At 54.1% G+C, this 24,883-nt stretch overlaps 2 protein-coding genes and 1 non-coding gene across 7 annotated transcripts in view; 2 read left to right on the top strand and 1 right to left on the bottom strand.

Annotated features, from left to right (window-relative positions):
- The first annotated feature begins 4,347 nt into the window (after positions 1–4,347).
- On the top strand, positions 4,348–7,300 carry TIMM10 (translocase of inner mitochondrial membrane 10). Of its 2 annotated transcripts, none has more exons than XM_040259382.1 (3): positions 4,348–4,447; positions 4,942–5,058; positions 6,913–7,300. In XM_040259382.1, the coding sequence occupies exons 2-3, from the start codon at positions 4,988–4,990 to the stop codon at positions 7,112–7,114; spliced, it is 273 nt and encodes a 90-aa protein (XP_040115316.1). In that variant the 5' UTR covers positions 4,348–4,447; positions 4,942–4,987; the 3' UTR covers positions 7,115–7,300. The 2 variants fall into 2 exon arrangements, with proteins under 2 accessions (XP_040115316.1, XP_040115317.1); XM_040259383.1 differs by having other exon boundaries at positions 4,446–4,819.
- A 2,213-nt stretch (positions 7,301–9,513) lies between these two features.
- Positions 9,514–9,585, bottom strand: TRNAC-GCA. The gene has a single exon. It is a non-coding gene; the product is annotated as a tRNA-Cys (tRNA).
- Positions 9,586–21,783: 12,198 nt separating this feature from the next.
- Positions 21,784–24,883, top strand: part of SLC43A1 (solute carrier family 43 member 1) — a 30,422-nt gene continuing 27,322 nt past the window's right edge. For 2 of the 4 annotated variants that reach the window (XM_040259381.1, XM_040259378.1), the window contains exons 1-2: positions 22,433–22,600; positions 23,266–23,432. In XM_040259381.1, the coding sequence (XP_040115315.1) occupies positions 23,279–23,432 (154 nt within the window). In that variant the 5' untranslated portion in view covers positions 22,433–22,600; positions 23,266–23,278. Of the gene's footprint in view, positions 22,003–22,432; positions 22,601–23,265; positions 23,433–24,883 lie in introns of those variants that run through there. The other 2 variants (XM_040259376.1, XM_040259377.1) reach the window with 2 other exon arrangements.

Genomic DNA, 24,883 nt, shown 5'->3' with positions numbered 1-24,883 from the left:
CCCTTCACACTCACACACACTCACAAATACCCTTCACACTCACATACACTCACAAATACCCTTCACACACACACACTCACAAACACCCTTCTTCTTCACCCAGACACGCTAGAATGGCTCTGCTGGCAGCCACGATGGCTGCTAATCATCTTTATGAAGAGATGGCCCGGGGCGTCTAGTTCAGTTCAGTTCAATCGCTCAGTCATGTCCGACTCTTTGCGACCCCATGAACTACAGCATGCCAGGTCTCCCTGTCTGTCACCAACTCCCGGAGTCCACCCAAACCCATGTTCATGGAGTCGGTGATGCCATCCAACCATTTCATCCTCTGTCATCCCCTTCTGCTCCTGCCCTCAATCTTGCCCAGTATCAGGGTCTTTTCCAATGAGTCAGCTCTTCCCATCAGGTGGCCAAAGTATTGGAGCTTCAGCTTCAACATCAGTCCTTCCAATGTACACCCAGGACTGATCTCCTTTAGGATGGACTTGTTGGATCTCCTTGCAGTCCAAGGGACTCTCAAGAGTCTTCTCCAACACCACAGTTCAAAAGCATCAATTCTTTAGCACTCAGCTTTTTTTATAGTCCAACTTTCACATCCAAACATACCCACTGGAAAAATCATAGCCTTGACTAGACAGACCTTTGTTGGCAAAGTAATGTCTCTGCTTTTGAATATGGTATCTAGGTTGGTCATAACTTTTAATTTCATGGCTGCAATCACCATCTGCAGTGATTTTGGAGCCCAGAAAAATAAAGTCTGATACTGTTTCCACTGTTTCCCCATCTATTTGCCATGAAGTGATGGGACAGGATGCCATGATCTTAGTTTTCTGAACTTTGAGCTTTAAGCCAACTTTTCCACTCTCCTCTTTCACTTTCATCAACAGGCTTTTTAGTTCTTCACTTTCTGCCATAAGAGCGGTGTCATCTGCATATCTAAGGTCATTGATATTTCCCCTGGCAATCTTGATTCCAGCTTGTGCTTCCTCCAGCCCAGCGTTTCTCATGATGTACTCTGCATATAAGTTAAATAAGCGGGGTGACAATATACAGCCTTGATGCACTCCTTTTCCTATTTGGAACCAGTCTGTTTTTCCATGTCCAGTTCTAACTGTTGCTTCCTGACCTGCATACAGATTTCTCAAGAGGCAGGTCAGGTGGTCTGGTATTCCCATCTTTTTCAGAATTTTCCACAGTTTATTGTGATCCACACAGTCAAAGGCTTTGGCATAGTCAATAAAGCAGAAAGAGATGTTTTCCTGGAACTCTCTTGCTTTTTCCATGATCCAGCGGATGTTGGCAATTTGATCTCTGGTTCCTCTGCCTTTTCTAAAACCAGCTTAAACATCTGGAAGTTCATGGTTCACATATTGCTGAAGCCTGGCTTGGAAAATTTTAAGCATTACTTTACTAGCATATGAGATGAGTGCAATTGTGCGATAGTTTGAGCATTCTTTGGCATTGCCTTTCTTTGGGATTGGAATGAAAACTGACCTTTTCCAGTCCTGTGGCCACTGCTGAGTTTTCCAAATTTGCTGGCATATTGAGGGCAGCACTTTCACAGCATCATCTTTCAGGATTTGAAATAGCTCAACTGGAATTCATCACCTCCACTAGCTTTGTTCGTAGTGATGCTTCCTAAGGCCCACTTGACTTCAAATTCCAGGATGTCTGGCTCTAGGTGGGTGATCACACCATCGTGATTATCTGGGTCGTGAAGATCTTTTTTGTACAGTTCTTCTGTGTATTCTTGCCACCTCTTCTTAATATCTTCTGCTTCTGTTAGGTCCCTACCATTTCTGTCCTTTATTGAGCCCATCTTTGCATAAAATATTCCCTTGGTATCTCTAATTTTCTTGAAGCGATCTCTAGTCTTTCCCATTCTATTGTTTTCCTCTATTTCTTTGCATTGATTGCTGAGGAAGGCCTTCTTCTCTCTCCTTGCTATTCTTTGGAATTCTGCATTCAAATGGGTATATCTTTCCTTTTCTCCTTTGCTTTTTGCTTTCCTTCTTTTCACAGCTATTTGGAAGGCCTTCTCAGACAGCCATTTTGCTTTTTTTGCATTTCTTCTTCTTGGGGATGGTCTTGATCCCTGTCTCCTGCACAATGTCATGAGCCTCCGTCCATAGTTCAGCAGGCTCTCTCTCTATCCATCAGATCTAGGCCCTTAAATCTATTTCTCACTCCCACTGTATAGTCATAGGGGATTTGATTTACATCATACCTGAATGGTCTAGTGGTTTTCTCCACTTTCTTCAATTTCAGTCTGAATTTGGCAATTAGGAGAGCATGATCTGAGCCACAGTCAGCTCCTGGTCTTGTTTTTGTTGACTGTATAGAGCTTCTCCATTTTTGGCTACAAAGAATATAATCAATCTGATTTTGGTGTCAACCATCTGGTGATGTCCATGTGTAGAGTCTTCTCTTGTGTTGTTGGAAATGTTTGCTATAACCAGTGCATTCTCTTGGCAAAAGTCTATTAGCCTGTGCCCTGCTTCATTCTGTACTCCAAACACAAATTTGCCTGTTATTCCAGGTGATTCTTGACTTCCTGCTTTTGCATTCCAGTCCCCTATAATGAAAAGGACATCTTTTTTGGGTGTTAGCTCTAGAAGGTCTTGTAGGTCTTCATAGAACTGTTTAACTTCAGCTTCTTCAGTGTTACTTTTTGAGGCATAGACTTGGATTACTGTGATATTGAATTGTTTGCCTTGGAACGGAGATCATTCTGTCGTTTTTGAGATTGCATCTAAGTACTGCATTTTGGACTCTTGTTGACTGTGATGGCTACTCCATTTCTTCTAAGGGATTCTTGCCCACAGTAGTAGATATAATGGTCATCTGAGTTAAATTCACCCATTCCAGTCCATTTGAGTTCGCTGATTCCTAGAATATCGATGTTCACTCCTGTCATCTGTTTGACCACTTCCAATTTGCCTTGATTCATGGACATAACATTCCAGGTTTCTATGCAATATTGCTCTTTACAGCATCGAAACTTGCTTCCATCACCAGTCACATCCACAGCTGGGTGTTGCTTTTGCTTTGGCTCCATCTCTTCATTCTTTCTGGAGTTATTTCCCCACTGATCTCCAGTAGCATACTGGACACCTACCGACCTCGAGAGTTCATCTTTCAGTGTCCTATCTTTTTGTCTTTTCATATGGTTCATGGGGTTCTCAAGGCAAGAATACTGAAGTGGTTTGCCATTCCTTTCTCCAGTGGACCACATTCTGTCAGACCTCTCCACCATGACTCATCCGTCTTGGGTGGCCCCACAGGGCATGGCTTAATTTCATTTAGACAAGGCTGTGGTCCGTGTGATCAGATTGGGTAGTTGTGATTGGGGGGTGGGGGTGGGGTCCTAACAGGAGTTGAATAAAACATACTGTATACTGGACTCCTCTTTCTATAAGAAGGCGCCTCGCTGGTCTCTGAAACCCCAGAGACAATTCAAGGATCTCCTCACAGCTGTATTCACCGGAAAGCCCTCTTGAACTCTGGCTCTCAAAACTGCCTGCACAGGGGAATCGCAGGGGAATTCTACAATGGACCTGTTAGAATAGGAAAAAGGAGCCCAGATGGCGGTGGCTAAAAGACAAGGAACGGAAAAGCCCAAGAAAATAGAACAAAGGAAGGCCCGAGGACCAGAGTGAGGACCTCAGGTAGAACAAACAGCACTCCTGGCGAGCCCAATTTACACGGGGCAGGCCCAGGGGAGAAAAAAAAAAAAAAAACATATAAAAAGAGGAGACTAAGGGCCGGGGCGCTCTCTCCCCACTTTTCGCGCCGTTTGGGTCGGCATTCCTTTATTTTCTAAATAAAACAGAGCTGTAACGCGGAGCTATCCAAGGGTTTTAACCTCCGTCGCTTCAAATTCTTGCTGTGACGAGACAGAACCGAGGAAATTACACACTCCCACGACATACTGATGCCTGGGTCCTAGCCCCAGGGATTCTGATTTATTTGGTGCGAAGTGGGCCCTGGACACCGGGGTGATTTTAGGCGGCCCAGGTCGGGTGGCCCAGGTGGGGTTACATGCATCTAAGAGCTGCAGTTTGAGGACGTCCTTCCTTCTCTGCACCAGACCTGCACTCCAACCTCCGCGGAGGGTGAGGTTCACCGAGCTCGGTACCCCTGCCCGCTCTGACAGAACCCATAAACTCAAGCCGCTCCGCCATCCCCGCTGGGGACCCTAACTCTACCGGCTGCGGGCGCTCTACGCCCCGCCGCAGCCTCTATGGTACCCTGCAGTCCTCTCTAGCACCTGGAGGATTCCCTCGCCTTCGGCCGGAGCCAGCCGCTCCCTCTCTATGGTGGCGGATTTCCCGGCGCCGCTCGCGGCGGGGTCTTCACTCCGGAAGCGCGGCCTGAGCGGAAGGGAGGCGGGACTTCCCGCCGGCCGCGCCCCACGTGCTTCCGCCCTGCCGCAGCAGCGCGCACGGTGAGTTTGTGGCGTGTGCCCGATGCCGGGGGCCCTGGGGGCGCGGGGCGGGGGGGAGGCCCGGGCCTCGGGGAGAGACTCGGAGCGCGCGGCGACCCCGACGACGGCGCCGCCGCTCCAGGGCTGTGGCCCCGGGCCCGGGCCCGGCCCCGCAGGGCCGCGTCGCATCGGATCCGCAGGGCCCCCCGCGTTCGTGCCAGCCGTTCGGGGCCCCGTCCCGGACCCCCGCTTCTTCTCCCGGACAGACGCCACCTTGAGGGGCTGGGCGTCAGGGCGCCGGGACCCGCTCTGCAGGCCTGCCGTCGCCGGCTCTGCGACCTTGGGCGGGGCCTCGGTTCCCAGGTCTGACGCTGAGTGCTTGAGCTTGCCCAGGTCAGCGGCCCCTCTTGGTCGGATGCCCTTGCGATTCCTCCACGTCCTGCAGCCCCTGGACGGGAAAGCGGCTGGGTGAGCTGGGTGCTGACCGTGATGTCTACCCCCACCCCCAAACCCAGGAACTAGGAGGCCCGCTGGAGATCTCTTCCAGGGCGCAGGGCTGAGATGGACCCACTCAGGGCCCAGCAGCTGGCCGCAGAGCTGGAGGTAGAGATGATGGCCGACATGTACAACAGGTAAGGCCGGTCCTGCTGCTCACGTCTTAGAGAGTGCTCCCAAGTCATCCTCTCCAAGGGCAGAGGTGGGCGACTTGCGAAAAATCTTTGTCTCAATCTAGGGTAAACTGAGGTCCATACTTCCCAGCACCCACCCCCACCCCCACGCATGCATGCATGCCCAGTGGCTGAGTCGTGTCTGACTCTTTCCCACCCCTTGGACCGTAGCCGGCCAGGCTCCTCTGTCCATGGGATTTCCCAGGTAAGACTGGAGTGGGTTGTGTTTCCTTCTCCACCCACCTGCATGGTTAAGGGCTAATGCGGACGCAGTGTGGACTCACTAGAAGGACTTGGACATTGGGGTCGGGATGGAACTGATGATGGAGGAACTGTGCGGGAAGAGAAGCCAGGCTCTGGTTGAGTTCTGGGGACAGCAGAGCAGTTGCCTTTTGACAGATCCGGCATAACCCGTTTAGCAGTGTTGAGCACTTTGTAGGCATTATCTTTTTATAATCTCCACTGAGTTCCCTTGTCCCATTTTTAAGGTGAGGACATTGAGGCTTGTAGAGGTTCAGCAGCTTTCTCAGGGTCCACAGCTCGTCGGTAGCAGTGCCAGGACCAGGACTTCAGTCTGACTCCTAACGAGTCATCGGGCAGATTTGGGGACAAATCGCAGCCACATCAACCACTACTACTGTGGCTTGGGCAAGTTACTTGGACTTGCAGACTGGTGGTTATCCCAGCTATAAAATGGGGTGCATAATATTGGAGAAGACTCTTGAGAGTCCCTTGGACTGCAAGGAGATCCAACCAGTCCATTCTGAAGGAGATCAGCCCTGGGATTTCTTTGGAAGGAATGATGCTAAAGCTGAAACTCCAGTACTTTGGCCACCTCATGCGAAGGGTTGACTCATTGGAAAAGACTCTGAGCTGGGAGGGATTGGGGGCAGGAGGAGAAGGGGATGACAGAGGATGAGACGGCTGGATGGCATCACTGACTCGATGGAACTCCGGGAGTTGATGATGGACAGGGAGGCCTGGCGTGCTGCGATTCATGGGGTCGCAAAGAGTCGGACACGACTGAGCGACTGAACTGAATAGTACCTTCCTCATAGAGACATTATAAATATTCAGTGTTAAAATATAAGACTTATCAAGCCCAACACAAGTAGGCAGTCAACAATTATTTGCTATTTTTATTGGCTAAAACTGTCTGGTATCCTCCTCTGATTAGTTGGATTTGTCTTGGAGGCTGTAAGCTGTGAAGTCAGGCTTCATGTGTGCGTGTAAGTTGCTTCGGTCGTGTCCCGCTCTGCGACCTCATGTACCGTAGCCCACCATGCTCCTCTGTCTGTGGGGTTCTCGAGGCAAGAATACTGGAGTGGGTTGCCGTGCCCTCTTCCAGGTGACGTTCCCCACCCAGGGGTCGAATCCACGTCCCTGAGGTCTCCTGCATTCGCAGGTGGGGTCTTCACCACTGCGCCCCTGGGAAGCCCCCAGTCGGGCTCCCTGGGGTCGTAGCCCAGGTTTATGTCATCCTGAGGCTCCCTGTGCCTTCACTCCCTCGTGTGAAAAGGGGGTAACGATCGTGCCGACTGCATAGAGTCATCCTAAGGACTGCATGGCGGAATCCACGGCACACACTTAGCACGACGTCGGGAACGTAGCCAGTACTCACCTAATGGTTCCTGTCTGATGAGTCAGAAACACGGGGTGACCATGGGCCAGACAAGGGCCTCCCTGGGCGGTGGAGGCGCAGACTGGGGGTTTACACTGCCTTCCTGGCAGGTGAGATCAGGGTAGCAGGGCAGGAGTGGTCGCGAGTTCCTGGTTTGCCACAGCAGGCTGCTGATCCAACCTTACCCTTCTTTCTAGAATGACCAGCGCCTGCCACCGGAAGTGCGTGCCTCCCCACTACAAGGAAGCAGAGCTGTCCAAGGGCGAGTCCGTGTGCCTGGACCGCTGTGTCTCCAAGTACCTGGACATCCACGAGCGGATGGGCAAGAAGCTGACAGAGCTGTCTATGCAGGATGAGGAGCTGATGAAGAGGGCGCAGCAGAGTTCTGGGCCTGTGTGAGGCGCGGCGGCACACCCTCCCCACTCCCGTCTACTGAAAGTGCCGCACGTTGGGCGTCATCTGTGAAGACTGCCCGGCCTGGACTCCTTCCGGAGAGTCTCCAGGAGCTGGAGTATGATGGAGCCCTTTCCCAGGCGGGCCCTGTGACTGTGTGTGTATATATATATTAAAACAAATTTGTTGACACCCACAGTGTGCAAAGCAGTGTGCCTGGCACTTGGGAGTGAAGGCGGCAGGCACAGTTTCTACCAGCAGAGGGAGTCTGACGTTGTGTTTAAAGCAGAGACTGGTCCTGTGGCTTAAGCGGGCAGTCCCGTCAGCTGCTCGCTTCATGAGCCTGACTTCACCGTGCTTGGCTTCCTCATCTGTGAAGTGGGGGACGGTCATAGGGCTGGGAGAAGGTAATGTGAGTTAACGTGAATAAACCACTTATAGTATGACTGGGCCAGAGAAGGTTCCCGAGATACTTCTGTTTTTGCAGCAGGCATACGCCTTGTTTGGTTTGGATGCGCTGGGTCTTGGTTGCTGGGAGCGGGCTTTCTCTGGCTGCGGGCTGTGGGGTTCTCGTGGAGTACAGGCTGTAGGCGCGGGGGCTTCAGCCGTCGCAGCTCGTGGTCCCAGCTGCTCCGCAGCAGCTGTGATCTTGCCAGATCAGGGATCCAACCTGCGTCTCCTGCACTGGCAGGTGGCTTCTTCACCACTGTCCCACCAGGGAAGCAAATGATGGAAAAGAAATGATTTAGAGGAGCGGATGGGAAAGGAGATGGAACTTCAGTAGCCACAACGTCTTGGTTCTAAACAGCCATAGCGGAACCTGTGAAGGGACCCAGTGTCACGCACGGTGTGTGTGATCCAGGGGAGGGCCTGAGTGATAACCACTGGTAGCCATCCGGGTCCACCTGAGTCCGCACTGGGGACTGCACTCCTCACCCTTGGTGGGATCTTGCGGTCTGATCCACCCAGCAGGCTAGAGGCCCTCTTAGGAAACGGGGCCTCGGAGAGGTGGTGGTTTCTGGGTCACAGGAGAGGAGCGGTAGCCTGGAGGCCAGGACGGACTGCCGCACGTGCTGCCTCGCAGAGGAGAGGCCGCAGCGACTCCTGTCCTGACAGTGCCCTTGGAGAACGGCAGCTCCGAAAGGGCGGCTCTGCACCGGGAGCTCCGGTGACCCCAATGCCGCCGTAGTAGCAGAGGCTTCAGAGCAGAGGCTGGCGTCCGGCTTGTAACCTCACCAGGCCCCGGCACACAGGACAAATAGCGGCAGCACGTGTCAGGCTTACGGAGGACAGGCTCAGGGAATTCCCTGGCCGCCCAGTGGTTGGGTCATGTCACTTTCACTGCCAAGGGCCCAGGTTCATTTCCTGGTTGGATAACTAGTATCCCACAAACTGCACGGAGCATCCGGGAAAAAACAGGTTCAGGTCAGACCACCTGGGGTGAAAGTTTCAGCTTCTGTGGTCCTGGGGAGGCATCAGATCACTCTGCCTCAGCTGAGTGCACACTCAGGTGTGTCCGGCTCTTGGCCACCCCGTGGACTGCAGCTCACCAGGCTCCTCTGTCCACGGGCTTCTCCAGGCAAGGAGACAAGTGGGTTGCTATGCCCTTTCTCCACGGATCATCCGATCCAGGGATTGAACCTTCGTCTCTTCCATCTCCTGCACTGGTAGGCAGATTCTTTACGACCAGCACCAGCTCAGTTACCCTATCAAGTGATAAAACCAGTTTATCGAGTCGTTGTGAAGATTAAATGTATTAATAATAACTAAGGCACTTGAGAAAGTGCCTCCCTTTCCCATGTTAAATACTCATAATGTTAACTTTAAAAAAAAATTGTTGGATGTAAGGAGACATGAGAGAACATCCCGAGAAGAGTTAAAAAATCATTGTTAAAAAATCACTTCCAGGGTGGGCTGAGCCCGCGTCCAGGTGCTGCAGTGGCGGTGTGGGCCAGCAGGTGGCGCCGTCCGCCCACGGGAGTCCGCCCGCTGGGGCCGGTCCGCGGGTGTTCCTCGTGTGCTCAGCGGGGCTTGTGGTGGGAAGGGTCAGTGGTGAGGAAAACAGATTGTGCCTGCCTTCAGGTCTAGCAGGAGTGTCGGGAGTTCCCAGGGTGCGTCGCTGAAACATTAGAAGCAGGGGCGGTTGGGGTGGAGAGAAGAGGTTCCAGCTACAGACAAGCTCATGTTGGAGTGGGATGGGATGGGAGGTGGGTGGTGGAGAAGAGACCTGTCCGAGGCCCGGCCAGCGCAGCTCCAAAGCCTGAAAGTGAAAGTGAAGTCGCTCAGTGGTGTCCGGCTCTTTGTGACTCTGTGGACTGTAGAACACCAGGCTCCTCCATCCATGGGATTCCCAAAGCAATACTGGAGTGCGTTGCCAGGCTGCCATTTCCTTCTCCAGGGGATCTTTCCCGACCCAGGGATCGAACCTGGGTCTCCTGCATTGCAGGCAGACGCTTTCACCTCTGAGCCACCAGGGAAGCCTGAAGAGCTGTGTTAAAAGGCTGGGTGTTCTCCGAAGGGCATCAGTAAACTGGAAGGAGGTGAACCCTGGCGGTGAAAATGACGGGTCTGCGTTTTACAGGCTCCCTCTAGCTGCCAGCCGAGTGGATGGCGGTAGATGGATGACGTGGATTTGGGGGAGACATGCCAAGGGTCCAGTGAGAAAATGGGTGTGTGTGCGGATTTGAGTACAAGTACCCGTTGAGGGCTTCCCTGGGGGTCCAGAGATTTAGCGTCCACCTTGCAATGCGGGGGATGCTAGTTCGATCCCTGGTCCAGGAAGATCCCACATGCCATGGGGCACCGAGAGCCCTCACGCCACGACGACAGGAGCCACTGTGATGAGACGCCCATGCGCTGCGAGCAGAGAGGAGCTCCTGCCAGCCGCGGCCGGAGAGAGCCTGCACGGGGCGACAGGGCGACGAAGAGCCAGCGCAGCCAGAAAGAGCAAGAAATCAAAACAACAACCTCTTGTTGCCACATTGTGCTAGTGAGTGTATTATTTCATTAAGATCCGATAACAGCGCTGAGGCAGGTACTGTGGTTCTCATAGATGAAGAAGCTGAGGCTCCAAAAAGTAAGTAACTTGCTAAGGGTCCTAGAACAAGCAAGTGGCAGGACTGCAGCTAATTCAGAGCCCACTTTTACCCACTCCTCTCGGGTGGAGGTGAGGGTGGACTTGGGGAGTCTTGCTTAATGCAGTATATGTCAGCAAAGTCATATTTCATTCAACAATATCTACTGTTGCCTTGCCACGTGTAGAGAGCTATAGAAAAGTGTACAAAGTGAATTAGCTAGGTCCCTGCCTTCAGTGAGGGCTTCCCAAGTGATGCTAGACGTAAGGAATCCCAGTAAGAGATGCGGGTTCAGTCCCCTGGAGGAGGGAATGGCAACCCTCTCCAGTGTCCCTGCCTGGAGAATCCCATGGACAGGGGAGCCTGGCGGGCTACAGTCCATGGGGTCGCAAAGAGTGGGACCCGACTGAGCGAGCTGGCACGCACGCTGCCTTCAGTGAACAGTAGAGGCGGACAGGCCTGCGAAGGGTGGTGGGAGAGGCGAGGCCCGCCTTCTCAGCCGAAGAGAAGGGTCAAAAACTCAATCCTCACGCGCGCCCGCTAGACTGTCAGCTTTACAAACCGAGGAGCGTCTCGAGAAAAACCAGGACTTTGGCTTCTTTTGAAAGGTTAGAAGATCTGACACGTCCGCCTCCTTTCCTGCGTGGCTGGGGTCTGCTGGAGGACGGGCAGGGTCTCTGCCGCCCAGCGAGCCTTCCCGCGCCCGTGTCTCCCCTCCTCGTCAGCTGCTTGCCCTGGAGGCCTTTGCGCTGCACCATGTGCTCCCTGGGTTTTCAGCCGAGCCGGACGCTGAATGAGAAAACACATCGTCCTGTCCGGGAGCGGGCGGTCTCCAAGGTGGCTCCTAAGCACCCACCCACTCTGCTCACTGCTGTTTATCCCCAGTATGATCTCCTTCCACTGTGCACCCAGCCTCCAGAGAGGCTTTCGATTGTTGGATTTTTTTTTTCCTGTTTTAAACTTTTTATTTTGCACTGGAGTATAGCTAACTGATGGGCTTCCCTGGTGGCTCGGGGTAAAGAATCCGCCTGCCTACGCAGGAGACGTGAGTCTGGTCCCTGGATTGGGAAGACCCCCTGGAGAAGGACATGGCAACCCGCTCCGGTCTTCTTGCCGGGAAATGCCATGGACAGAGGAGCCTGGTGAGCTGTAGTCCACGGGGTTGCAAGAGACCCAGATGTGATCTAGCAACGAAACAACACAGCTGGTCAACAATGCGACCATTTCAGTGAAGAGCAAAGGGACTTAGCCACACATGTACACGCACGCTTTCTCCCCTACATGCCCCTCCCGTCCAGGCTGCCGCAGAACTCTGAGCGGAGTTCCGTGTGCTACACAGTAGGTCCTTACTGGTTATCCATTTAAAATACAGTGTTCACTCCTCCTAGTGGAGGCTTGCATCTAACGGACAGAACACAGCAAAGGTGAGAAAACTGCGCCCAAGGTCCAGGCACAAAAGATTGTAATGGCCGTCCTTGTAGTTTTCCTCTCGCCCCCCGCCCTCCTCTCTGTCCTCCCCTTCTCCTCTTGCTTGCAAACCCTCAGGAGGCGAGCTTCCATGTTGTCAGCTGCCCTAGGAAGAGACTCGCATGGTGGGGACCTCTGGGCAGCCTCCAGCGCACAGTCAGTGCGGGACTGAATCCTGCCAGCACCCGCCCGAGTGAGCTGGGAGGCAGATCCTTCCCCAGTCGAGCTGTCGGATGACGGCAGCCCTGGCTGGCACTTTGCAGCCCTGTGAGAGCCCCTGAAGCAGAGGACAGAATGGTCCTGCACCCTGACTCCCAGCCTAGAGAAGCTGAGATAATAAAGGCTGCTTTAAGCCATTATTTTCTGGGGTCATTTGTTACACAGCAAGAGTTAACAACCACTAATAGTTCTCACAACCGTTAACAGTTGTCAGAGAATATGCTCGGCCATTCTACACCTACACCTGGAAGGATTGAGGCACCCTTCCAGGCGTTTGGGGTACACCACGGAACAGGACAGATAAAGATCCTTGCCAACCTGGAGTTTACATTCTAGGGCAATGGTTTTACATAGACGTCATGCTGCCGTCTATGGGGTCACACAGAGTCGGACACAACTGAAGCGACTTAGCAGCAGCAGCATGCTATTTTGAAGGAAAGAAGGGAGAAAGTTCTTAACCTTTCAGCTCTTGGACCACTCTGAAACTCCCAACAAAAGCCACAGACTCGGTTCTTTCGGAAAATTGTATGCGCACCTGGAGTTTTGTATGCAATTTCAGGAAGTTTCATAAAAATTCTTGTGGGCTGACCTGAGGGAAATCTCGTGACAAGCATCAGTTTGAATGCTGGGGCAAAGAGAAGCAAGACAGAAATTAAAGTATCTGGGGAGAGACAGATATTAAAATCAGGCACTTTAAAAAAGTAATTGAGCTGCACCAGGTCTTAGCTGCAACATGCAGGATCTTTCCCTTGCGGTATGTAGAGTCCTGCTGGCATCCTGTGGGGTCTAGTTCCCTGACCAGGGATTGAACCCTGGGGCCCCTGCGTTGGAAGCATGGAGTCTTAGCCATTGGACCATCATCAGAGCAGTTCCATAAAATCTGTCCCTCTTATAATTGTGATGAGTGCTATGTAAAGGGATGAGCCCCCCACTCCAGGTCTGAGTGCTCAGAGAAGACGGTCACCCTGAAAGCGATACGGGTGAGAGACCCCTGATGGTTGGGTAGGAATTTGCCAGGGGGATGGGGGGTGGGGGAGGGGTGGCTTCTGTGCTAAGTGGCAGGTTAGTGTTAGTGGTGGGGGCAGTGGACGCTGGTCCCTGCCCACCAGCCCACACGGACCATCAGAGGAGACACACATGGTGATGAGATGGGTCAAAGGGCGGCTCAGATATCGCATGAGTCATATAGCAGAGGGACTTATTGTTGGAGTCCGAGCCTTCCTGTAGGAAGTGATGGTTAAGTCAAAGTCTGGAGGATCAGTAGATAGACCAGGACAGAAGGATGTTCCAGGCCCAGGTGAGAGAACACGGGGTGTTGATGGATGAGGACAGGTCACCCGGGTGCAAACACAGAGAGGGGAGGCGGCAGAGGGGGAAGGGGGTGGCAGAAGGGCCCAGATGGGCCAGGAGGCGCTGCTAGGAGCCTGGACGCTTGCTCAACAGGCGGGAAACCACCACGGGGAATGGCCGGTACTCCCTGGAGGGCGGACTTGCGTGTATGAGTGGAATCCGGAAGGCCAGGGTGAAAAGGCTGCAGGAGCCCAGGTCGGATCTGATGAGACCCAGGCTTGCGGGACAGTAGTCGATGGAGACGAGAGCGCTCTCTTTTTTAAAAACCATTTTGGCCATGTCACTCATGACCAGGGAGCGAGCCCACGCCCCTGCTGTGGAAGTGCGGGGCCTTAGCCACTGGACCGCCAGGAAGTCAAGCGCCAGAGGTGGAACCACAGGCTCTGAGAGCAGAGACCCGAGAACTCCAGTTTGGGCTCAAACCACTGTGTGCAAGGTGGCGCTTTTACAGACCCGGCGGCAAGGGATGGAGAGCGAGGGAGGGGGGAGGAGGGTCGCTTTCCGGCGTGACTGAGCACTCCTCGTCTGTACAGCTGGCCTGTCTTCACTTCCCAGCTGCACCCTCTCGCCACAGCCCACCTCCGTCTGCGCGCGCTTCGGTCCGTGCGCACCGTCAGCTCCCGCAGTGGCCAGTGGCCCGGGCGTCCTCCTCGGCACTGTGTCCTCTTCTTGCTCTTGTTCAGTCGCTCAGTCGCGTCTGACTCTTTGCGACCCCCCGTGGACTGCAGCCCGCCCCAGGCTCCTCGGTCCTTGGGATTCTCCAGGCAAGCATCCTGGAGTGGGTTGCCATTTCCTTCTCCAGGGGAATCTTCCCAACCCGAGGGTCCAACCCGCGTCTCCTGCATTGACACGTGGGCTCTTTACCGCTGAGCCGCCTGGGAGACCGGTCCTCCTTTTCAGCGTTGCTAAATCCGACGCGGGAAGTCTGCTATAGTCCGACCTTGGCGCCGCCGCCTCTCCGGGGACTCCGTCCTGCCCTCTGGTCCAGGCCGCCGCCCCTCCCGGGTGCCTCGCGGCAGCACAGCGCCCCCCCGTGGCTCTGCCTTTCGATCCAGTTGCACTTGCTGTGTGATCACGGGGGCCTTCCCTGGTGGCTCAGAGGCTAAAGCGTCTGCCCGCGGTGCGGGAGACCTGGGTTCGACCCCTGGGTGGGGAAGGTCCCCTGAAGAATCCCATGGACGGAGGAGCCTGGCGGGCTACAGTCCACGGGGGCACAAATAGTCGGGCCCGACGGAGAGACTAATCCAACCTGATAATTTGATTCCTCGCCGCCTCTCCTCCACTGGACTTCGTGTTCTCTGAAGAAAGACTCTGTGTCTTATTCATCCTCCAGTTCCCTAGTGCCTGATGCTTGTAAAAGTATTAAAAAAAATTATTTTAAACTGAGACTTAATTCACATGATGAGAAAACCCCCTCTTTTGAAGCGTTCAGTTCAGCGAATGTTAGTACATTCACTAAGCTGTACAATCATCACCACGTTTTAATCGCACGTTTTCTTCACCCCCTCCCATCTCTCCCTCCCCTGTTGTTACCTGTAGTCGTTGCTGGTTTTCGACGGCTAACCTCCAGTCTCAATGTATCTGCCCGTTGTCCGAGTTTCGGACGCATGCAGCCCTACGGTATGTGAGGTCTTGCATCTGGCTTCTTTCCTTCAGCGGGATGTTTCCAACTTTTGTCCATGTTGTAGCATATATCAGGACCTTTTAATGACCGGTAATAATACACTGAATATTACTTACGCATTTTTATTTTAGTTTAGTTTTGGTCACCGTGCAGGGCTTGTGGGATCTTTGTTCCCCAACCAAGGATCAAACCCAGGCCCTCAGCAAGGTGTGTCGTAACCACTGAACCCCCAGGGATTCCTGCGACACACATTTTTATTTGTCCATTTATTCCTGGACAACTGAGTAGTTTGAATTTCTTGGCTTTTATGGATAACAGGGCTATGAACATTTGTGTCTAAGTTTTTGTGTCCACATAATGGTTTTGGGTTCTAAAATCACTGCAGATGGTGATGGCAGTCATGAAATTAAAAGACAGCATATTAAAAAACAGAGACATTACTTTGTCAACAAAGGTCTGTCTAGTCAAAGCTATGGTTTTTCCAGTAGTCATGTATGGATGTCAGAGCTGGACAATAAAGAAAGCTGAGAGCCGAAGAATTGATGCTTCTGAACTGTGGTGTTGAAGAAAAGTCTTGAGAGTCTCTTGGACTGCAAAGAGCTCCAACCAGTCCATCCTAAAGGAAATCAGTCCTGGGTGTTCACTGGAAGGACTGATGTTGAAGCTGAACTCCAATACTTTGGCCACCTGATGGGAAGAGCTGACTCATTGGAAAAATCCCTGAGGCTGGGAAAGATTAAAGGCGGGAGGAGAAGGGGACGACAAAGGATGAGATGGTTGAATGGTATCACCAACTGGATGAACATGAGTTTGAGTAAACTCCAGGAGTTGGTGATAGACAGGGAGGCCTGGTGTGCTGCAGTCCACGGGGTCACAAAGAGTCAGACATGACTGAGCGACTGAACTGAACTGAATGTTCTCAGTTCTCTGCAGTATATACCTAAGAGAGAAAATACTGGGTTTCAGCGCTGACTCTGGAATTATTTGAGGCTCGGCCAAGCCGTTTTTCCGAAGTCGCTGCACCATTTTATTTACATTCCTCGTGCAAAGGTTGACCGTGACTATTTGTGGGGCTGCGTAAATCATCTCTCCGCTGTGAGCTGGAGACTGTTACCTCCTGGAAGAGGGAGGCTCGGCACTGCGAGTGCCTCGGGCAGATCCGCACACATGACCGGCTGCAGGGCGAGAAGGGGAGCCGGGCTGCGACCAGGAGCGCAGTCCTGACACCCCAGGGGGAAGGCCGGTGGGCCAGCAGCTCAGAGGACACGCAAGGCAACAGCCCAGTTGTCCTCCGCTCTGGGACAGAGTCTAGAGGGGGGTTACTATGGGGGCGGGTGAACCCTATGACTCTGATACAGAGGTGAGTCTCTGGTCTCTTCTCTGAGACTTTTCAGGGGGTCCCCGTGGTTAAGACTCCAGGTTTCCACTGGAGGGGCGGAGGGTTAATTCCTGGTCTGGGAACTAGGACCCTACCTGCCATTCTCGTGTGGCCCTGCTGCTGCTGCTGCTGAATCGCTTCAATTGTGTCCAACTTTGTGCGACCCCATGGACGGCAGCCCACCAGGCTTCCCTGTCCCTGGGATTCTCCAGGCAAGAACACTGGAGTGGGTTGCCATTTCCTTCTCCAGTGCATGAAAGTGAAAAGTGAAAGTGAAGCTGCTCAGTCATGCTGACTCTTAGGGACCCCATGGACTGCAGCCCACCAGGCTCCTCTGTCCATGGGATTTTCCAGGCAACAGTATTGGAGTGGCGTGCCATTGCCTTAAAGTCTCTCTCTTTTCAAAATGTAGTTATTGATTTTTGGCTGCCCTGGGTCTCCATTGCTGTGAGCGGGCCTTCTCTGGCTGAGGCGAGCAGTGTCTACTCCCCGGCTGTGTAAGGGCTTCTCATCGCACTGGCTCCTCTGGTATCAGAGCAGCAGTTCTGGGCATGCGGGCTTCAGCGGCTGTGGCCCAAGGGCCTAGTTCCTCCTTGGCAAGAGGGATCTTCCCAGACCAGCGATCGGACCTGTGTCTCCTGTGTGGGCAGGCAGGCTCTCAACCTCTGGACCACCAGAGAAGTCCTATTTTTTTAAATTATTCTCTGAACCATCACAGTGGCTTCTTAACTGCTCTCAAGCCCCTCTTCTTTCCATTACTTAAACGCAGAAACCCGACCGTATCTATCTCCTTCCTTAAAAAACATACAAACGAAACCAAAGAAAACAGAATCTGGGCATTCCCATCACCTAGCTCACAAAGTAAGACTTCTCACAAGAGAAGACTGTTCACGGACCTCACCAGATGGGCAACACCAAAATCAGACTGATTATATTCTTTGCAGTCAAAGATAGAGAAGCTCTATACAGGCAGGAAAAACAAGACCGGGAGCTGACTGTGGCTCAGATCAGGAGCTCCTTATCACCAAATTCAGACTGAAATTGAAGAAAGTAGGGAAAACCGCTACACCATTCAGGTATGACCTAAATCAAATCCCTTATGATTATACAGTGGAAGTAAGAAATCGATTCAAGGGATTAGATCTGATAGAGTGCCTGAAGAACTATGGACAGAGCTTCATGACATTATACAGGAGACAGGGAACAAGACCATCCCCAAGAAAAAGAAATGCAAAAAGGCGAAATGGTTGTCTGAGGAGGCCTTACAAATAGCTATGAAAAGAACAGATGAGAAAGGCAAAGGAGAAAAGGAAAGATATACCAATTTGAATGCAAAGTTCCAAAGAATAACAAGGAGAGATAAGAAAGCCTTCCTCAGCGATCAGTGCAAAGAAACAGAGGGAACAATAGAATGGGAAACATCTCTTCAAAAAATTAGAGATACTAAGGGAACATTTCATGCAAAGATGAGCACAAAAAAGGACAGAAATGGTCTGAAGCAGAAGAGATTAAGAAGAGGTAGCAAGAATGCACAGAAGAACTATACAAAAAAGATCTTCATTACCCAGATAATCACGATGGTGTGATCACTCACCTAGAGCCAGACATCCTGGAACGTGAAGTCAAGTGGGCCTTAGGAAGCATCACTATGAACAAAGCTACTGGAAGGGATGGAATTCCAGTTGAGCTATTTAAAATCCTAAAAGATGATGCTGTGAAAGTGCTGCTCTCAATATGCCAGCAAATTTGGAAAACACAGCAGTGGCCACAGGACTGGAAAAGGTCAGTTTTCATTCCAATCCCAAAGAAAGGCAATGCCAAAGAATGCTCAAACTACCACACAGTTGCCCTTATTTCACATGCTAGCAAAGTAATGCTCAAAATTCTCCAAGCCAGGCTTCAACAGTATGTGAACCATGAACTTCCAGATGTTCAAGCTGGATTTAGAAAAGGCAGAGGAACCAGAGATCAAATTGCCAACATCCACTGGATCATCGAAAAAGGAAGAGAGTTCCAGAAAAACATCTACTTCTGCTTTATTGACTATGCCAAAGCCTTTGTGTGGATCATAACGAACTGTGGAGAATTTTAAAGAGATGGGAATACCAGACCACTTGAGCTGCCTCTTGAGAAACCTATATGCAGGTCAGGAAGCAACAGTTAGAACTGGCCATGGAACAACAGTCCGGTTCCAAATAGGAAAAGGAGTACGTCAAGGCTGTATATTGTCACCCTGCTTATTTAACTTATATGCAGAGCACATCATGAGAAATGCTGGGCTGGAGGAAGCACAAGCTGGAATCAAGATTGCCGGAGAAATATCAATAATCTCAGATATGCAAATGACACCACCCTTATGGCACCCTTATGGTGAAGAAGAACTAAAGAGCCTGTTGATGAAAGTGAAAGAGGAGAGTGAAAAAGTTGTCTTAAAACTCAACATTCGGAAAACTAAGATCATGGCAACCTGTCCCATCACTTCATGGCAAATAGATGGGGAAACAGTGTAAACAGTGGCAGACTTTATTTTGGGGGGCATCAAAATCACTGCAGATGGTGACTGCAGCCATGAAATTAAGACGCTTGCTCCTTGGAAGGAAAGTTATGACCAACCTAGACAGCATATTAAAAAGCAGAAGCATTACTTCGCCAACAAAGGTCCATCTAGTCAAAGCTATGTTTTTTCCAGTAGTCATGTATGGATGTGAGAGTTGGACTATAAAGAAAGCTGGGCACCGAAAAATTGATGCTTTTGAACTGTGATGTTGAAGACTCTTGAGAGTCCCTTGGACTGCAAGGAGATCCAAGAAGTCCATCCTAAAGGAAATCAGTCCTGAATATTCATTGGAAAGACTGATGCTGAAGCTGAAACTCCAATACTTTGGCCACCTGATTCGAAGAACTGGCTCATTGGAAAAGCCCCTGATGCTGGGAAAGACTGAAGGCAGGAGGAGAAGGGGACGACAGAGGATGAGATGGTTGGATGGCATCACCGACTGGATGGACATGAATTTGAGTGAACTCCAGGAGTTGCTGATGGACAGGGAGGCCTGGCGTGCTGCAGTCCTTGAAGTCGCAAAGAGTCAGACACGACTGAGCGACTGAACTGAACTGAACTGACTGATTTCACAAAGTGGGAAATCGTTGGCCTTGCAGAGATCTTTCTAAACTGAGCCCAGCTATCCTTTCCAGCTCCCTTTCTCACTCTGCTCTTCCCGTTATTGGACAGACATTTACCAGCGGCTGTTACAGGTCAGGTCCTGGGATGGGTTGCAGGCATAATACAAACCAGCCACAAGGTGGTTCCCACTGTGCCTGCCCTCCAGGGACTTGTAGCTCCTGGGGAGGGAGCAGGCAAGATACTGCTGATTCTAGATCAGGGTGAGGACTTCATCTCAGGATAAAATAGCATTGAGCAGGCCGGCGGGGGGCGGGGGAGCACCTCTAACCCCTCGTAGGAGATCAGAGCTTCCAGCCAAAAGGGGAAACTGGAGAAGAGTTGCGAAGGAGGAGATGAAGGAGGGAATCTGTCTTTCCCACAAGAAGGAATCGCAGGCGCAAAGGGAAGGCGATGTGGAAGCAGCGGCTTCACACTTCATTCCACAGATGCTTCCCGAGTGCTCTTAGCTGCCAGGGGTTGTTTCTGGCGCTGGAGACACTGCAGTGAACACAGCAGAGCAGACCCTTGTCCCCATGCAGCCAACAGGTCTCCACGCAGCTGACGGGTCCTCATGCAGCTGACAGGTCCCCAGGTGAAGAGATGCAAATATGGGCTGGAGAGAAAGGCTAGCATTAACAGCCACAGGGGAGCCGTGGACCCCCAGAGTCTGTGGAGCTGGGTCCACAAAACCCCTGGAATTTGAATGTAGATATGTGTGTGTCTGTGTGTGCACACAGGCCTGTTCACAGGGAGTGGTCTCATAACATTTTATTACATTCTCGATGCGATCTGTCCAGGACTGCCTTGGGTCACGGGGTCCTTATTCTAGAGCCCCTGGTGCGAAGCTAAGGAGTTTGACCTTGATCTGGAAGTTCTGGGAGCCACTCGTGCATTCTGAGAGGTGAAACCCTCAGCGCCTGACACCCACTGCACCCCTGCCACAGAGAAGTCCTCATGCCATTCCAGCTGCTAAGCTTCTGCTTTCGCTGTTTCCTCCTGACCTGGAGGTATGGGAAGGACCACCCTTCAAAGCCAGCCAGCCCTGACTTTCCATCCCCTTTAGACCTACAGTTTTCTAGCTGCTAGCCCCCAGGCCTTCCCCCCACCACCCCACCACCCCCCCCCCACCCCCTGTGACAAGCTCTGAGGTTTAAATGAGCCTGTGATGTTTTGAGGATTTAATGGTAACTTTTGATTGGAAAAATATGGGCTTCCCTGGAGGCTCAGACAGTAAAGAGTCTTCCTGCAATGTGGTAGAGCCTGGTTTGATCCCTGGGTCAGGAAGACCCCCTGGAGAAGGGAAGGGATACCCACCCCGGTATCTTTGCCTGGAGAATCCCATGGACAGAGGAGAGGAGCCTGGAGGGCTACAGTCCATGGGGTTGCAAAGAGTTGGACACAACTGAGCGACAGACAAACACTTTGCCTGGAAAGTGCCCAGCATACATTAAGCCACTCAGCAAATGTGAGTTCCTCTCATGGCGAAGTGGCTCAGCTGTTTAGAGAGTCCCTCTTGTCTGGGGCCTGCAATGTCCTGGGCAGTTGCTCACACGCCCAAAGAGCCTTGCGAACAGCATCAACATCACTCTTCAGACACCGCAATAAACTCACATCTGTACTGATGGGCCCTCGCCCTCATCCCGTGAGTCCACACCACAGTTCACCCTCTGTTTTACAGAGGAGGAAACTGAGGCTCAGGAAGGTCCAGGGACTGTCTGGAGGGTTCCCCTCACCACATCTCCTATAATAATGATGACAGAGGCAGCAGCAACAACCGCAGTGAAGTCTGATTATGCTGGCTTTGTGCCAAGAGCTGCCGTGAGCATTTTGCCTGCCTCAGAACCCCCAGTTCCAGCGCCCAGCTCGCCAGCAGTCCTACCATAGGTACCACTGTAAGGTAGGTGCTGTTGTTACCACAACTTAGAGAAGGAAAGGGAGCCTCAGCGAGGCCAAGCAACTCGCTCAAGGTAGCCCAGGGCAGTGTTCACGTCCACTCTCAGAGCCCAATCTGACTACCTCTGCACGAAATCCATGTCACTCTGCCTCTCTCGGAAAACTCTGCTCCCCAACTGCACAGTTCAAAACCCCACCCGTACCCACCCCCGCCCCCGCCCCCGCCCCGGGATCGCGGTCAGCGCGCTCCAGCCGAGTTGTTCTTTGTTGTGGCCGAGGATGCAGAGAGGGCTGCCCGGTTCTCCTGGGGGGCTGGGGCAGAGGCTAGGGGCAGGGAGATGGGTGAACATTTTAGGCGCAGGGCCGTGTGCCGGGGAGGGTGTCTGGGTATTCGGGATCGAGTCACGTGCTCGTGAAACTCGACCTAGGGGCAGGGTTTGGGGAGGGAACCCCCGCCCCCAGCTCGGGGCGCAGCCCCGGACGGCGTCAGTACAGCTGTTGGCTCACACGTCGATTCACCTCGTCCTAGCCTCGCGGGCTGGGAGCCGCCCGGAGGCGTCGTGTCCCCCGACCTCCTCCAATGGAACAGGGGCGGTGAGAGCCCCAGGCGGAACCTCCGAGGCCGCGAGCGCCGGGACGGTCCCGAGCTGGGCCCGCCGGACGCCGGACACCGGACACCAGACGCCGACGGGTCCGCGGCCACGCGAGGCGCGCCTGCCCGGATCAGAGGTGAGCGGCCGGCGGGGCTGGGCTGGGGGGTCCCCTGAGAGCCGGGGGTCCCGGGGTGGTTCCTGCCGGTTCTTCCAGGCGCCCCAAGAAACCCTGTCACCTGAGCGCGCGGCTCCCGCCCCTTCGGTCTGGCCCTCTGCGCCCTCTCCGGCGGCCCTCCCTCCGCCCTGAGCCACACTCGAGTCGGAGGCCGTGCGGACCTGCGGGCGCGCCCGAAGGCCCAGGCCCATTTCACAGATGGGAATACTGAGGCTCCCGGGGGCAGGCACTCGCGCCTCCCCACCCTCCCACCGGGCCGGGCTCTGCGGCCCGGCCCGCCCCTCTCCTCTGCGATTTCCTCGGGCTCTCCTTCCCCCAGTCCCGGCCGCTCTCCGCCCCGGCGCCGCCCGCATGCTGTCCCCTCCCGCGGCGGCGGCCGTGCCCGAGGCCGGGGCGGGGGCAGGGCGGGGGGAGCGCGGGCGGCTTGTCTCCCTCTGGTAAACACGCCCGCCCGCCAGCCCCTCCGCCGCCCAGGCCCTTATTGAGTCAGCGGCCGCCGGACTTCCTGCGGGAACCCGAGCCCGCTCCCCGGACAGGAGAGGACGCGCGGGCGCCTCGGGTGAGCGGGGGTGCGGGGGGCGCGGAGGGCCCGCCTGGGGCGCCTTCCACGTGGCAGCTGCCGGCCGGGAGCGAGAACCCGCGGGCACTTGGGTCGCCCGGCGCGGGAAGAGGCAGGGCCCGCGGGAGCCCGGCCCCGGGGGAGAGGAGTGGTCTCCCCGGGGCCGCGGGAAGACGGAGGGAGGCAGGGGGGTGTCTTGGGGCTGCCATCGAACTTCCCCTTCCTCATCCTGCTCGCCTCGGGGGTTCCTTCCTGGAGCTGGAGGCTGGCTGGCGGCCGGCGGTGGTTTCAGAGCGCGCCCTGCCTCTTGCTGACCTCTGGGGACTCCGGGAAGCGCGGGTTTGGACGCCCGGAGCCGGGCACCGCGTGCCTGGGCCTCGGTGGAGAAGCCTGGAGGCGCGCCAGGAGTCCGTGGCGCGCAGACAGGACCTTCCGGTCCCTGATAGTGACCCGGGGGGCGGGGGGGACCTCAGCGCCTTCGGCGCTGCCCGTGCGCCCAGAGCCAGCCCAGCGGTACCTGCTGGGAAGCCCAGGACGCGATGGGGGCCTCCGTGAAGGGCGTCCCCTCGTAGCGGGCGGGCTCAAGGGGGATCTCTAGAGCCCCCACGATAAAGTGCTTCTCGGGGTCCCCTGGGTGCTTGGCTCAGACCTCTGTGCCCCGGCAGGCTGGCCGCCGGGATGGCCCCCACGCTGGAGCAGGCGTACCGGCGGCGCTGGTGGATGGCGTGCACCGCGGTGCTGGAGAACCTCTTCTTCTCCGCCGTGCTTCTGGGCTGGAGTTCCCTGCTGATCATGCTCAAGAACGAGGGCTTCTACTCCAGCATGTGCTCAGGTACCCGAGAAGGGACCAGCGGGGGCGGCAGACGCGGAGGCAGGGGTGGGGGGCGCCCTTGGAGACTGGAGACCGAGCTCCCCGCAGGGGCTTGGGCACCCCCACGTCTCCTCCAAACTTTCTCTAGAGAAGAACCCACTAACCGAATTCCGTTTGCACTGAAACCCAAGCGTCCTGCCGGCATCCAGGTTCCGGGTGGGAGCCTTTGGCAATTTCAGGTCTAAGGCAAGACACGCTGCAGCTGCTAGCTGAGTGAGGGTTTTTTTTGCTGGGGCTATTGTCAGGCTGAAGGAGGCAAAGAAGGGTCTTCAAGCTGGATTTGATCGTCAAGGTGGTGGTGGGGGAGGGGGGAGGGTTGGTGTGCCTCCTTTTCCAGGCCCCTGGACTCTTCAAGTCACCTCTTATACAAAGTTAGTAGCCTCATTTCCTCTAGGGCCCCAGCTCATGGGGATCTCTGTTTCCCATTTTGGTCACCTGGGCTTTGTATGAGGGGCCCTGAAGGCTGAAGTGACAATTCTAGCAATCTTGGGGAACCCTGGCTGTCTTCAAGTGCCCAGAGACAAGGAGTTGCCCCGCCTGCTGCCTGGGAGTTGAGTTTCTCCTCCCGTTTGACACGGGGATCTTTCTTTTCTGGGAAGGAGGGCGCTGAGCTGACAGGCTCAGCCCAAGTTGCTGGAGGGATATGGATGGAGTTTGGCCCTGGCCTGCTTATCCTCTTCCTCCAAACGCCTGGCTGAGGAACTGGCTTTGGAAGAGGGCCAGCTTGGGTTAGAATCCCAGGAGCTGGCTGACATTGGCAGGGTCTCTAAAGCGCTGAGCGCTTCCTGGGTAGCTCTAGTGGTCAAGAGCCCGCCTGCCAATGCAGGACACATAAGAGGCAAGGGTTTGACACCTGGTTGGGAAGATCCTCTGGAGGAGGGCATGGCAACCCACTCCAGTATTCTTGCCTGGAGAATCCCGAGGACAGAGGAGCCTGGCGGGCCACAGTCCATGGGGTCGCACAGAGTCGGGCATGATTGTAGACAGCATGAACACAGGCTAAACCATTGAGCTTTAGACGCCTGCTCTGCAAAGTGGAAGAAGAGCAGTGTCTATGCAGTGAGAGGGAACAGTACGTGGTCCGTGTGAGTGTCCTTCCTGGCTTCTCGCAACTCCTGACTCCAGTCCCTGCAGCCTGCCTTGGCTGTGAGAGAAAACCGTTGCCTTCGTGGCGGTGGAGCTGGGGCTCGCTTGATTTCTGCACCCTCTCAGCTCCAACCCCCTGCCTGACCAATCCATAAGCGGCAGGTTGGGTGCAGGATGCGTGGGCATGCACAGCCTGATGGAGGGCCCGAGAAAGTGGGGATTCAAGCTGGCAGCTGGTTAGGAGGGGCAGGCTGGGTCAGGAGGCAATGGCTTGGGGTGGCGTGCTGGGCATTCCAGGATGGCTGGGAGAATCAGGCAGAGGGCTG

This window comes from Oryx dammah, unplaced genomic scaffold (assembly GCF_014754425.2).
Source record: "Oryx dammah isolate SB20612 unplaced genomic scaffold, SCBI_Odam_1.1 HiC_scaffold_17, whole genome shotgun sequence".
NCBI classification, from domain to species: Eukaryota; Metazoa; Chordata; class Mammalia; order Artiodactyla; family Bovidae; genus Oryx; species Oryx dammah.
The sequence above is the reverse complement of the archived record's forward strand: the minus strand, read 5'-3'. Positions and strand labels throughout refer to the sequence as shown.